The 14,108-nt window shown below is 36.4% G+C and overlaps 1 protein-coding gene and 1 non-coding gene across 7 annotated transcripts in view; one reads left to right on the top strand and one right to left on the bottom strand.

Annotated features, from left to right (window-relative positions):
* Positions 1–14,108, top strand: part of KANSL1L (KAT8 regulatory NSL complex subunit 1 like) — a 154,186-nt gene that overhangs the window by 106,186 nt on the left and 33,892 nt on the right. For 5 of the 6 annotated variants that reach the window (XM_053597790.1, XM_053597785.1, XM_053597786.1 and 2 more), the window contains one exon: positions 773–977. In XM_053597790.1, coding sequence (XP_053453765.1) covers positions 773–977 — 205 coding nt within the window. The remainder of the gene's footprint in view (positions 1–772; positions 978–14,108) is intronic. The other variant, XM_053597789.1, reaches the window with a different exon arrangement.
* LOC128590913 (U6 spliceosomal RNA) lies at positions 11,610–11,716 on the bottom strand. Its single transcript, XR_008381375.1, has one exon. It is a non-coding gene; the product is annotated as a U6 spliceosomal RNA (small nuclear RNA).

The raw sequence follows: 14,108 nt of genomic DNA, 5'->3' as shown, positions 1-14,108 counted from the left end.
TAGCTTTTGTCTACATAAGTAAGATTGAAATTGGTACCTTGTAGTGCTTGAAAAGCTTTTATTTTATACGTAATATACTCATATAAATGAAGTTGAATTTATCTTGAAATGAGGGTTTATTTTCTGATGTTCTCATGTTATAAAATATTTGAAATATTTAAATACAATGCTTAGAAATGAATATGAAGAATATAAAATTATTATGCTTTTTTCATGTGTTGTTTGTGGGATCCATTTCATTAGTTTACAGTTGCAGCTTCTGTATTATCAAAAGTTTTTAAAAAATTATAAAATATAATAAGGTTGTAGCTGTGTTTCAAAATTCACTGAATTGGTATTTCATGCTTGTTTAAGAGCAACATTCTCAGAGGAAAATGTGGGTGAAAAAATAAGAGCAACTAATGGGGCAGTGATTAGACTTTTATAATCTACATAATTTCACCCATATGTAAAAAAAAAGTGGTGTAAATAGTTTAAATGCTACATCATATACTGTAGATAAATTACTGATTTATAATGAACATTGACATAGTAATAAACTTGTGAGCTTTTCCTAACTTACAGGTATTTGTTTTGCAGGAGAAAATAGAAGTAGAAATTATTTTTACCACTTCAATATGTAATTCCATATCAGTTGTTACTACAAAATTGTCTAATATTAATAGTCTTTTCATAGTAGACCAAGACAATTTACATTTAGTTTTGTCTTTTTTGTTTGTCTTGTTTTGTTTTATTCCCCTTCCTACCCCCCAATTATTTTATGGCATTTCAGTGCTTCAGAGAATTTAGATGAGCTCTCTTCCTCCAGTAACTGGTTAGTTAACCAGAAGCACAATAAGAAAAGGAGAAAAGACAGGACAAGAGTGAAATCTCCATCCTTGACTATCATGAGTACAGCAGCCCGAACAAGGCCACTTCAGAGTTTCCACAAACGAAAACTGTACAGATTGAGCCCCACTTTTTACTGGACTCCACAGGTAAGGCTGCCTTTTGGAAAACATGATGAAAGATTTCACCATCAGTATTAATTCATATATGAGATGATATGGACCGTACATAATTAATTAGAATAATTACATGTATAAAGCTTAAAAATATGATTTATTACTGATATAATAGAATTAACAATATGAAAATGAGATTTAATAATTTTTTTAAACAGTATACTCTAAAACTTCTTACATCCTCCGTTTTTTAAAGAATCTACTATTTAAAGCTTAAACTAATTTAAAAGAAAATTAAATGTGAAGATTTTTTAAATGTACTGGTAAGGGAATAAGGGAAACACCAAAGTACTACACATCTGTCTTATGAATATTTACTCAGGTAAAGAAAATCTGCCCAGCTGTCCGTTATTTTGGAGGAAATGATGTTCTCTTTTTCAGGTTTGGTATTTATTAATCTTGGTGAGCATTCCTTTTCCTCTTTCTAGAACATGAGTAATGCCACGTTATATTTATGCCACTTTGTACATTTAAAGTATACTTCAGTAAAATCATTCATTTTGAAAAACATATTTTATACTTATACACAAAATAATAGGCATATTTCTTTCAGTGACCTCTAAACAAGCTGTGATGAAGGGCAAAATCTGTTATCTCTAGTTCTTGCCTTATGCCATGCTTTTCCACACCATTCTTTTAGATTTCTTTATAATATATCAAAGTAAAACAATTCTTGATGTTATTTAACGTTGGTCGTTTCTGATTATATTTAACTATTATAGTTACATTTCTATAAAAATCAAGATGCTTTGTTTCTTTCAATTTTAAGCTTTTATTAGGATCCAATTATAAATAAAGATGTGGATTCTGACAAATATATAGGTTTTCTTAGAAGACTAATTTTTACCATTTAATAGTAGTTCACCATTTTGAAAATATTCTTTAAATGTTTATTTCATAATTTTAAAAACTTTTACCAAAGTCAACCTAATGAGGAAAATTATTTTTCTTTAAAGTTTCACATATGAAATTATATTTTATTTAAAGTTGCTGTAAGAAATAGATAACATTTTTGATATGTTGTGATTTTTGTGATTTTATAGTTGTAAATCATTATCTGTCTAAAATATTTTACCAAGGAATAAGTCATAGTATTCTGCCTGGAAGAAATCTGCTTGAAAAAATAATTTGCTGGGTTTTACTAAACTAATATAATGTATGCTTTGATAATGTAAAGATTGACCTGAGAAGGAGTTAGCAATTTTAAATCCTTAAGCAAACAAAGGAGAGAATCCAGTTGTAGGGCTGCTATTACTAGTAGACTATATAGTTAACTATGTTCCAGTTACCTAGCCAAGTATTTTTAGTACATTATTTTAATCATCAAATATATAGGTATTATTAATCCCACTATCAGATGCAGAAATTGAAATTTAAGGAGATGAAGTAATTTCCCCAATGTCACATAAATAGTAAGCAGTAAGTCTAATCTCAACCCCCTTGTTCTTATTACATTCATAACAAAAATAAAGTAAATATTTAGTGGGTCTGAAATCATATTTGGAGGTTTATCTGGTTAGAGATAGTAAGAAATAAATCAAGTAGATGGGCTCTGAACAATAAGCAGAGATTTGAATAGAATGTATAGAGGAGAGAAAGTCTTTTAAGTGAACAATTGGAAAGCGATGGAAAAAACAAGGGAGAACAACAAATGCTGGCACTCTCGACTTATCCTTCGAATTGCCAGGCCAATAGTTTTTTGCCTTTCTAAACTTCATTTAGAAAGTTCATTTCTCCCAAGAAGACTTCTTTGACATCCCTAGAATGGGATACACACTGTTACACCATCCTGTTTTAACCTCCTTATGTTGGAATTTATTATATTATTCTATAATAATCCATTTTATTTTTCTCAAATTAAATTAAATTGTAGATTTTTAGAGAACAGGGACTACCTTTATTTCTAGATCTACAGGGGCTTCTATGTTCAATAAGCAAGTATTTAATGTGTTAAATAATCAATGTAGTGGAACATAGGAAAACATTTAAAAGGCAGTAGACAGTAGGAACTCATGAATAAGTGTGTGTGGGGGGGAGTTTCTTAGATTTGCCTCCTGCAAGAGTCAAATGTTCTCTATATATTTTCTGTCCAGTATTGTAGCCTCCTAAACACATGTAGCTATTTAGAGCATGAAATGTGAAACTGAATTTTTAATTTATTTTATTTTTGTTAATTTTAATTTAACCACATGTGGATAATGGCTACCAGATTGGACAGCACAGACTCAAACTTAGCCTGATAGAAGTGAACATACCTAGCATTCATATCTTTTCTTCTAATACCATTCTCTACTAAAAGGAACCAGGGCTCTTTGGGGAAGTGGCTGATCTCCAGTACTGAGGTAGAAGATATATAAGATTAATCTGGACACTAAAGAAATTTCCAGAGAGTCACACCAAGCAGGATTGAAAATGAGCACTCAGGCAGGGGTTGGTGGGCTCACACCTCTAATCTTAGCACTTTGGGAGGCCAAAACAAGAAGATCCCTTGTGGTGACGCCTGTTGCTCAGTGGGCAGGGAGCTGGCCACATACACCCAGGCTGGCGGGTTCGAACCCAGCCTGGGCCAGCTAAACAACAATGACAACTGCAACAACAACAAAAAATGGCTGGGCGTTGTGGCGGGTGCCTGTAGTCCCAGCTACTTGGGGGGCTAAGGCAAGAGAATCACTTAAGCCCAAGAGTTTGAGGTTGCTGTGAGCTGTAACGCCACAGCACTCTACCCAGGGTGACATAGTGAGACTCTGTCTTAAAACATAAAAAAAAGAAGAAGAAGAAGATCCCTTGAGTTCAGGAGTTCAAGACCAGCCCAAGCAAGAGTTAGACTCCATCTCCACTAAAAGTAGGAAAAATAAGCTATGTCTTGTGGTAGGACCCTGCAGTCCCAGCTACTTAGGAAGCTGAAGCAGGAGGATCACTTGAACCTAGAGTTTGAGGTTGTGGTGTGTTAGGCTGACACCATGGGACTCTGACTTGAGCAAAAGAGTGAAACTTTGTCTCAAAAAAAAAAAAGGAAAGAAAGAAGGAAAAAGAAAATGGGCTCTCCAAGGGGATTCATGACAGGTCTTCCATGTCGGATTTCAGAAACCCCATAAGAATGGGCTCAGAGATTCCCCTGCCAGACCCATTAATCAACATGAATGATTCCAGCATGAACTTGATGTTACCACAAGATCCAGGTAGTTCCACTATATTGAAGAAGGACCAAGAACATAGCTATTTACTCATAAACAATATGAAGAGTTGGAGGCTTTGTTTGGCCAGACCACGTTCTCAGATAAAAATCTTCAGAAGGAACTGGCTTCAACGTAGTAATGAATGAGAATTTTCCAAAATCAAAGACAAGTGCCAAACCACATATCTAGGAAACTCAAGCTGGAGAACATAAAACAGAATAACTGTTTTAAAATATACACTTGGCATAACACATTCAGACTGCAGAAAAACTAAAACAAAGAGAAATTCTTGAAAAAATTCAGAGACAAAAACATCTTGCTTATAGAACAAGTATAAGAATTACAGCCGAGTCCTTGTCAGGAGCCATGTAAGCACAAAGAGATAGGAGTGAAATATTTAATGTGTTGAAAGACAAGAACCAAAACAATTGCTGGTGGGAAGAATTATGTCCCCCCAAAAAACATGTCCATGCCCTAACTTCTAGTACCTAGGAATGTGACTGTTATGGCTTGATTTCTGTCTTCAAGAATTCATATGTTGAAGTTCTAACTCCTAGCATCTCAGAATGTGACCTAATTTGCAAATAGGTTATTATAGATATAAATAGTTAAGATGAGGTATTTAGGGTGGGCCCAAATCCAATATGACTGATGTTCTTATAAAGAGGAGGAATTTGGGCACAGATTCATGCATACAGAGTGAACACCATATGAAGATGAAAACTGAGGTCATAATGATGATTCTACAAACCAGGGAACACCCCAGATTGGCAGCAAACGCCAGGGGTTATGGGAGAGGCTAAAAGATTCTTCCTTTTACCCCTCAAAAGAAACCAACCCTGCTGACATCATGATCTGACTTATAGCCTCCAGAACTATCACAGTAAAGTTCTATTATTTAATCGTTTCTGATACTTTGTTATGTATGACCTAGCAAATAACAGTGACCCTATTACTTGTTAATAGGGTCTTTGTACTTGTAATTAAGGATCTTAAGATCATTTTGGATTTAGGATGGGCCCTAAATCCAGTGACTGGTATCCTTATAGGAGAAAAGGAAGAGCGATTTGTGACAGAGACGCAGAGAAGATGATGAAGGCAGAGACTTGAGTCATGCTACCACAAGTTAAAGAAATCAGGAGCCACAGAAACTGAAAGAGGCAAGGAAAGATTCTCCCCTACAGCCTTCAGAGGAATTGTGGCTCTACCAACACTTCAATTTCAAACTTTTGGCCTCCATAACTATGAAAGAAGGAATTTTTGTTCCTAAGCCATGCAATTTATGGTCATGTGTTATGGCATCCCTTCGAAACCAACACAGCATTTGGTATTGGGAAGCAGGGTGCTGCTGTAATAAATACCTAAAATTGTGGAAGTGGTGTTGGAATTGGGAAATGGGAAACAACTGGAAGAATTTTAAGATGCATGATAGGAAAAGCCTAGATTCCTGTGAGAGCTCAGAAGGAAGTGGGAACAGAAGACAAAGCTACTATCATCTTGGAGAATAAATATATCATCATGAACAGAATGTTGCCAGAAAAGTGAATATTAAAGGTTCCTTTGATGAGATTTCAGAAGGGAATTAGGAAAATAATATTGGAAACTGGAGGAAAGCTGATCCTTGTTATAAAATGGTAGAAAACTTGGCTGAATTATACTATAGGGTGGGAAATAGAATTTTTAAATGATGCAGTTGGACATTTAGCTAAGGAACTTTCCAGGTGAAGTGCAGGATGTGTCATGTGGTTTATGCTCACTGCTGCTAGTAAAATGTGAGGCAAAAGAAATAAATTAAGTAAGGTTACCTGTTAAGTAAAAAGGAACAAGAATTTGAAGATTTAGATTGGGGGCAAGACATGATTGTAAGAGGGACTTTACCTAACAAATACAATCAGTGTAACCTGGTTTCTTGTACCCTCAACGAATCCCCAACAATAAAAATAAATAAATAAATAAATAAATAAATACAGGTAAAATGGACAAAAACAAAAAAATTCTCAGTCTATTATAAAAATGATATAGCATGATCTGAAGATTGCCCAGAGCATGGACAAATGGACAAACTTTTGCTATGGAGATTTTATATATATATATATATATATATGTATATGTATATAATATATATGAGTTTATATAACTCATGGATCCAATAAACCATTTCAGCAGAAACCAGAAGGGAAACAGTGTTACTCACAGAATCTTGGGAGAACCCTCTTGTCTAATAATGTGAATCCTCTTGACATATGTGGGAGTCCCACAAGATTTTGAGATTTTATACCAGCAGAAACACTACCAGCTTAAAGTAAAAGTGGCAAAGAGGAGACAAAGTGAAAAGATTGTCAGCCCCCCCAAAAATTTACAGGCAGAAAATGAACTGATGGAACTACTCAGTTACAAAAATGTACCCTTCAAGAAAAATTAATCATAAAACTAAATGTGAAAGGAAAGCTTCTAGGAGAAAACAAAGAAATAGTTTCATATCCTCAGAATCGTGGACTTCTTTTTTTTTTTTTGCCTTTTCAAAGGATTATTTTTTAGGGACAGAGTCTTGTTCTGTAACCCAGGTCAGAGTGCAATGGTGTGATCACAGCTCACTGAAGCCTCAAACTTCTAGGCTCAAGTGATCTTCCTCTGTCAGCCTTCTGAACAGCTGGGACTACAAGTGTGTCACTGTGCCTATCTAATCTTTTTACTTTTTGTAGATGGGCATTGGGTGCACACGCATGTCTCACTCTGTTGCTGAGGCTGGTCTCAAATTCCTGGCCTCAAGTACTCTTTCTGCTTCAGCTTCCCAAAGTTCTGGGATTATAGGATGAGCCACTACACCTGGCCCACTGTACTTGTCTTCTATTGCACGTAGCATAAACATGTCCTCAAAGTTCATCCATGTCATAGTATGCGAAAGCATTTTCTTCTTTTATAAAGCCGAATAGTATTCCACTGTATGAATGCATCACATTTTGTTTATCCATTCTTCTGTCAATGGGCATTTGGGTTGCTTCCACCTCTTGGCTTTGTGAATAGTACTGCTATGAACATGGATGTGCAAATACCTCTTCAAGATCCTACTTCCAGTTTGGGGGGTATAAGTGGGACTGTCATATCATAGTTCTATTTTTAACTTTTTGAGAAACCAACATACTCTTTTTCCATAGTGATTACATCATTTTACAATCCTACCAGCAGCATGCAAGAGTTCCAGTTTTGAAGTGTTGTGTTTTTATCTTGCATTTGTTTGACGACTAATGATGTTGAGTACTTGTTCACATTTCTTGTTCATTTAGATCTCCATTTTTATAAGGTGTCTGTTCTGGTCTTTTGTCAATTTTCCTAATAGCTTGTCTGGATGAGTTCTTTTTACATTCTAGATATGAGCTCATTATTGATTACATTTGTTCCAAATATCTTCTCCTACTCTATGATTTCCTGACTTGGGATCACCAGGCTTTCCATTGTCCATGGCGGGAGGGCCCAGAGGCTGGGTGGTCTGACGGGGCTCCCATCCTCCTCATCTCCAGTCTCTTCCTTCTCCGGTAATTGGGGCTACTGCTGCAGCAGTAAGTGGTGCTTATTCTCCTTCTTTCGTTTCGGCATTGTGGCTGTGGCCTGGTGGTTGACTTCTACTAATCTTAAGGAAAAGATTGTTACTTTGGGATTTGTTAAAATTATGCACTAAATTTCATCAAAGGCATCATTAAGACAACAGGGTACACACTGAGTAAAGACATTTGCAACAAAGCTTTTATATCCTGAACACATATATTTTTTAAAATACCTAAAAAAAAAAAAAAAAAGAAGAAAAAGACAAACTACCTGATTACAAATAGGCATAAACACAAAGTTGTATACTTAAAAATGGTTAAAATGGCAAATTTTATGTTACCCGTATTTTATCACAATAAAAATTTTTGAATAAAAAAGCATAAGACTTGAACAGATTTTTTTATAAAAGAGGACATCCAAATGTCCAATAAACATATAAAAATGTGTTCAAAATCATTACTCAAGGAAATACAATTCTTATGACCCAGAAATTTCATGCTTAAGAAATTACCCAGAAGTAATTAACACATATGTATACTTGTATAAGTCAAGGCTTTCCAGAGAAATAGACCAATAGAATATACAGACATAGATATTTAAGAACAGATTTATTGTAGAAATTGGCTCATGTGATTATGGAGGTCAAAAAAGTCTTATGATATGCCATCGGCCAGCAAGAAAGACAGTGATATAATTCCGTTCAAGTTGAAGCCCTAAATCATATAACTGATATTAAACCCTGGAGGCCAAAGGCCAGAGAACTGGGAGCACTAACGTTTGAGGGCAAGAGAAAATGGATGTCCCAGCTTAGGAAGGAGAATCTGCCCTTCCTCTGCCTTTTTGTTCTATTGTGCTCTCATCAGACTAGATGATGTCTGCCTACCTTGGTGAGGGTGGATCTTCTTTACTCAATCTACCGATTTAAATATTAATCTTTTCTGAATCACAGACATACCCAGGAATAATGTTTTACCAGCTATCTGGACATCCTTTAGCCCAGTCAACATGACACATAAAATTAACCATCATGGTGCTCATAACATCTTTACTCATTAAAGCCCCAAACACAAAGCAATCTAAATGTCCAACAGGAGCACTTTATTCATACAGCAATAATAAAGATACTCTAGTGGCTGGGTGTGATGGCTCATGCCTGTAATCCTAACACTCTGGGAGGCTGAGGCAGGTGGCTTGCTGAGCTCAGGAGTTTGAAACCAGCCTGAGCAAGAGCGAGACCCCATCTCTACTAAAAATAGAAAAACTAGCTAGATGTTGTGGTTGGTGCCTATAGTCCCAGCTACTTGGGAGGCTGAGGCAAGAGGATCTCTTGAGCCCAAGAGTTTGCAGTTGTTCTGAGCTATTATGCTACGGCACTCCACTGAGGGCAACAGAGTGAGACTCTGTCTCAAAAAATATAAAAAATAAAAATAAAGTAAAAGAAAAGGATCAGCTACTTATAAAACAACAAAGATGCATCTCCCAGGCAATACGCTGAGTAAAAGAAAAGAGAAAAAAAAAAATTGTAGTAATTATAGACAAAACTTATTGGTAGAATTGAGTTTACTTCAGTTGGAGTTGGGGGTTGTCCAGGAAAGGGCATAGCTAAGTTTTTGGGTTGAAAATGTTTCATATCTTGATCAGTGTGGTAGTTACCAGAGTATATATGAAGGTTGTCCAGAAAGTATCCAGCCATGTATGTCTCTTATGTTTCATAGTACAACCCCTTATACATATGTAAAAATTTATTACATTTTGTATCTTCACCATAGAAATGGCCATGTGTCCCATGCTGAGTGTTCAGACTAGCTTATCTAACTAACCATTCCCTAACTCAGTAGATTTAAAACTATTAGCTGGGCATGGTGGTTCACACCTGTAATCTTAGCTACTTGTGAGGTTAAAATGAGAGGATCACTGGAGCCCAAGAGTTTGAGATCAGCCTGGGCAACTTAATGAGACTCTGTCATAAATAAATAAATAGATGTTTTTAAATTTAAAAAATCATGTACTATTATCATTTCTGATTTGGGGCATTACCTGATCAGTTACTCTTCCGGTGTTACCTAGGGTCGCTCATAGCATTGTAGGATGGTGGTGACTGGGGCTACTCGTCCGGAGGTGTGAATGGACTAGAATAGCTGGGCTTCCTTCCTTTTCCATGTAGTCTCAGGGCTTTTCCATATGGTCTTTCCACATGGTTTCTTCAGTGGGTAGTCAGGCTTCTTACCAGGCTCCTCAAAATACAAATATAGGAGCTGGCAGTTCTTTCTGAGACTTAGTCCTAGAACTTGCAAAGTGTTTTTCTATTAAATTTGTTAAAGTGACTCAATGTAGGATTTAATATGCGAGAGACTATAGAAAGGCAATACTACTGGGAGAAAGTCTACCCTGTGATTCTCAATTACTGACATCTCTGTCATATGGAAAAAATCACTTAAGCCCTCCCTCCTAAGACCTCTGCTGTTTCATCCCATTAGGACATTAGGCTCAGGCATGAAGTCTTGGATCTCATCTAAAATCATACCTAGGTACCTAAACTGAGGCTTTTTTATGGGTGGCTTCTAATGTTTGCGTTCTTTGGGTGCAGCTCTTCAAGTATAGTTCTTCTGGATCAAAAGACATGTGAACTAAAGTTATTAATTATTTGTTCTACACATACCCAACATACAATGGTGAGATAGGGATCATCAGAATAGATACTTCTCAGACAATGCAAAGTAGAAGGCATAGAGCAGGTCTGAAATACAACTAGCCATATGTTGCAGGTTTGAAGATGAGATCTACACCTCTAAAAGTGGTTCTTGTGGTTCTTTTTCTTTTTTTGAGACAAAGTCTCACTGTCGCTCTCTGTAGAGTACAGTACTCTGTAGAGTACTGTTTTGTCACAGCTCACAGCAATCTCTTGCCTTAACCTCCCAAATAGCTGGGACTACAGGTGCCCACCACAATGCTCAGCTATTTTTAGAGACAAGGTCTTGCTCTGGCTCAGGCTGGTCTTGAACTCGTGAACTCTGGCAGTCTACCCACCTCGGCCTCCCAGAGTGCTAGGATTACACATGTGAACCACCGCGCCTACAGAACAAAGTAGTTCTTTGTAGCTGTTGGCTCTGCTCTCTATAGACTCTTGGCTGCATTCTCTGAATCACCATCCTTTATTTTACAAAAGGGAGCTGTTTTGCATATGTGTTTTCCCAGCCTTCTTCTTCCCTGTAGAAGGCTGAGGGCCCAAAGGCCTTTTCATTTTGAACTGTCTCTGCCATACTTAAAGTTAATTTTTTTTAATTTTGTAAGTTTTTCATGTATCACATTAAAATAAACTTTATTGGACAAGAGTCATGCCTGAAAATCTCTTAACACAGACCATTTACCACCTTGGGATTTGTGTGAAGCTGCTGTGAGACAGTACCCTTGACATACTTAGAAGCCCTTTTTTCTAGCAGAGATTATTGAGGTATGCCTTTAAGATTCTTAGAAGCTGTCTTGTGTACATGAACCTAAAACCTTACTGAGGTTTTAACAGTCTTATCCTTGAGATCTTCACACTATAACCACAGATTGGGTTTTTCGTTTTGTTTTTCTACAATGGGGTCTTGCTCTCTTGCCTAGGCTGGAGTGCAGGGAAATGAATATAGCTCACTGTAACCTCAAACTCTTAGGCTCAAGTGATTCTCCTTTCTTAATTCCCGTAGCTGTAACTACAGGTATGTGACACCGTGTCTAGTTAATTTTTAACTTGTTTTTAGAGATGGAGTCTTGCTGTATTATCTAGGATGGTCGTAAACTCTTATCCTCAAGTGTAAGGCCACAGTTTTATTGGCAATTCCTTGGATTTGATCTTTGTACTGATGTTAGTTTTTTGTTTTTTTTTTTTTTTTTAGGGGCACAGAAAAATATGGAACGCTTCATGAATTTGCGTGTCATCCTTGCGCAGGGGCCATGCTAATCTTCTCTGTATCGTTCCAATTTTAGTATATGTGCTGCCGAAGCGAGCACCTGATGTTAGTTTTTAACAATGAGAACTTTTTACTGTGTATAATAACTGGAAATGGCAAACAGTCTTATTTTTAAACCCAGAAAGTCTTGGCTCCATTTCCTCTAAATTGTTTTTGTTTTTTTGAGACGAAGTGTCACTCTGTTGCCCAGGCTAGAGTGCCATGGCATTGGCCTAGCTCATATCAAACTCAAACTCTTGGGTTTAAGTTACCCTTTTGCCTCAGCCTCCCAAGCAGCTGGAAGTACAGGTACCTGCCACGACACCGGGCTAATTTTTCTATTTTTTTGTACTGATAGGGTCTTGCTTTTGCTTAGGCTAGTCTCAGACTACTGAGCTTCAGGGATCCTCTTGCTTCTGCCTCCTAGAGTGCTAGGATTACACACGTGAGCCACTGCACCTATTTCCTCTAAATTCTGCTTGAAAATGTTAACAGCTTCTTTTTAAGCTTATCCTACTTTCTCCATTCTTTGTCATAGGCAATTAAATGGAACCATTTCATATTTTGTGCATTCTGCCTAGAAATCTTAGCTACCTCTACGAGTTCATTATATACTCTTTCTATCCTCCATCCACATTTTTGTAGGCAACTGTCACACTAATTGTTCTGCCAGAGCAATAAGATGAATAAAATAAAGGTATAAAAATTGGAATAATTATTAAAATGATTATTTTCAGAGGTTATGATCCCTTTATTAGGACTTTAAAAATATAAATTAGTATGGTAAAAACACTAATCTTTGAGAATGTCAAATAATAATAGCTAATATTGATTAAACAATTCTTATGTTCCAGGTACTATTTTTACTTCTAAATGCTTTACATGTATTTCTTACTTAATATTCGTACCACCTTTCTTGGGGGAAGCTGAAGCACAAAGTGAACGGAAAAGATGAACACATTTAGCCCTACTTAAATGAATGTAAATACAAATTTGGTAGTTCTCTCGTGTCTATACTGAGTCTTAACACTACTTCTTTCGCAAGCCTGAGTTAAACATCTGATTTAAGTATTTTATGAGTTGTTTCAAACTATTTATTTCTATGAATGTTAGCTCATATCAACAATTGTTAAAACTCTACATAGTTTTTAGCCGGGCATTGTGGCAGGTGCCTGTAGTCCCAGCTACTCGGGAGGCTGAGGCAGGAGAATCGCCTAAGCCCAGGAGTTGGAGGTTGTTGTGAGCTGTGTGATGCCACGGCACTCTACCGAGGGCAATAAAGTGAAACTCTGTCTCTACAAAAAAAAAAAAAAAAAAACTCTACATAGTTTTGGTGGGTGCCCATAGCTCAGTGGTTAGGGGGCCAGCCATATGCTTCAGGGCTGGTGGATTCAAACCTAGCCTGGGCCTGCTAAAGAAACAAACAAAAAAATAGCCGGCCATTGTGACAGGTGCCTGTAGTCCTAGCTACTAGGGAGGTTGAGGAAAGAGAATCACATGAGCCCAGAGGTTTGAGGTTACTATGAGCTATGACGCCCTGGCGCTCTACCGTGGGTGACAAAGTGAGACTCTGTCTCAATCGAAACAAAAACAAACAAACAAAAACAAACATATATATATTTTTCTAAGTTTCTAAGACTATTTAAAATGTGCTCTCTTACCCTTTTAGATCAATCATTTTTTGTCTAAGTCTACTTATTTGTTACTGGGAGACTTTAATTGACTCTTGAAGAATCTTTTTAAAATCTTTGGAGATAATATTAATCCAACCAGACTATAGACGTATATTTAGATCCAGAAAATGCATTCCCAGGCACAGATAGATGCAAAAATGTTCATCAGAATAATATCCTGGTATAAATGTTAAAGTGTAAATGTGGCTAATAGCATTCTTTAAAGTTTTATTTGCAATTAAGTAAAATGTTTTTCTAATTATAGGCTTCTTCTTCGTACTCTGTATACCCAATTACCATGTAACATTAGACCCTACATTGTTGGCATCTTAGCCTTAGGTAAATGAAAAGCCATACTAACTCCTGGCAAGGAAAGTTTTTATCCCAGTGGGAAAGGACAAAGGCTTCTTACATCCAAGATTAGAATTCCCTATGTAGTTTTCTATACAAATAGGTTGTGAGTGATTAGATATATAAATAATTTATATAGGACACTAATAGTAACTAATTTTATTTTTGTATTAGGGTAGTGGGACTATTTTATTATAAAACTTTAGTCATGAAACATACATGTTTTAGCAAGAATTAATTAGTAAATATAGTCAATCAATTAGATCAGAAGTTATTTTATATGAAATTGATAAAGATGGAGGGTTGATGGTGGGAAAGGCCCAAAGTATTATTTGCTCATGGTCCCAACTATCTTCCTTCCTATTGGGGGCTGTGGGGGTGATGATTACTTTATCCTTGTTAATACTTATAGTCCAGAGCATAAGTTGT

The sequence above is a fragment of the Nycticebus coucang genome, chromosome 7 (genome assembly GCF_027406575.1).
Source record: "Nycticebus coucang isolate mNycCou1 chromosome 7, mNycCou1.pri, whole genome shotgun sequence".
Classification (NCBI taxonomy): domain Eukaryota; kingdom Metazoa; phylum Chordata; class Mammalia; order Primates; family Lorisidae; genus Nycticebus; species Nycticebus coucang.
This window is presented reverse-complemented; position numbering and strand designations above follow the sequence as displayed.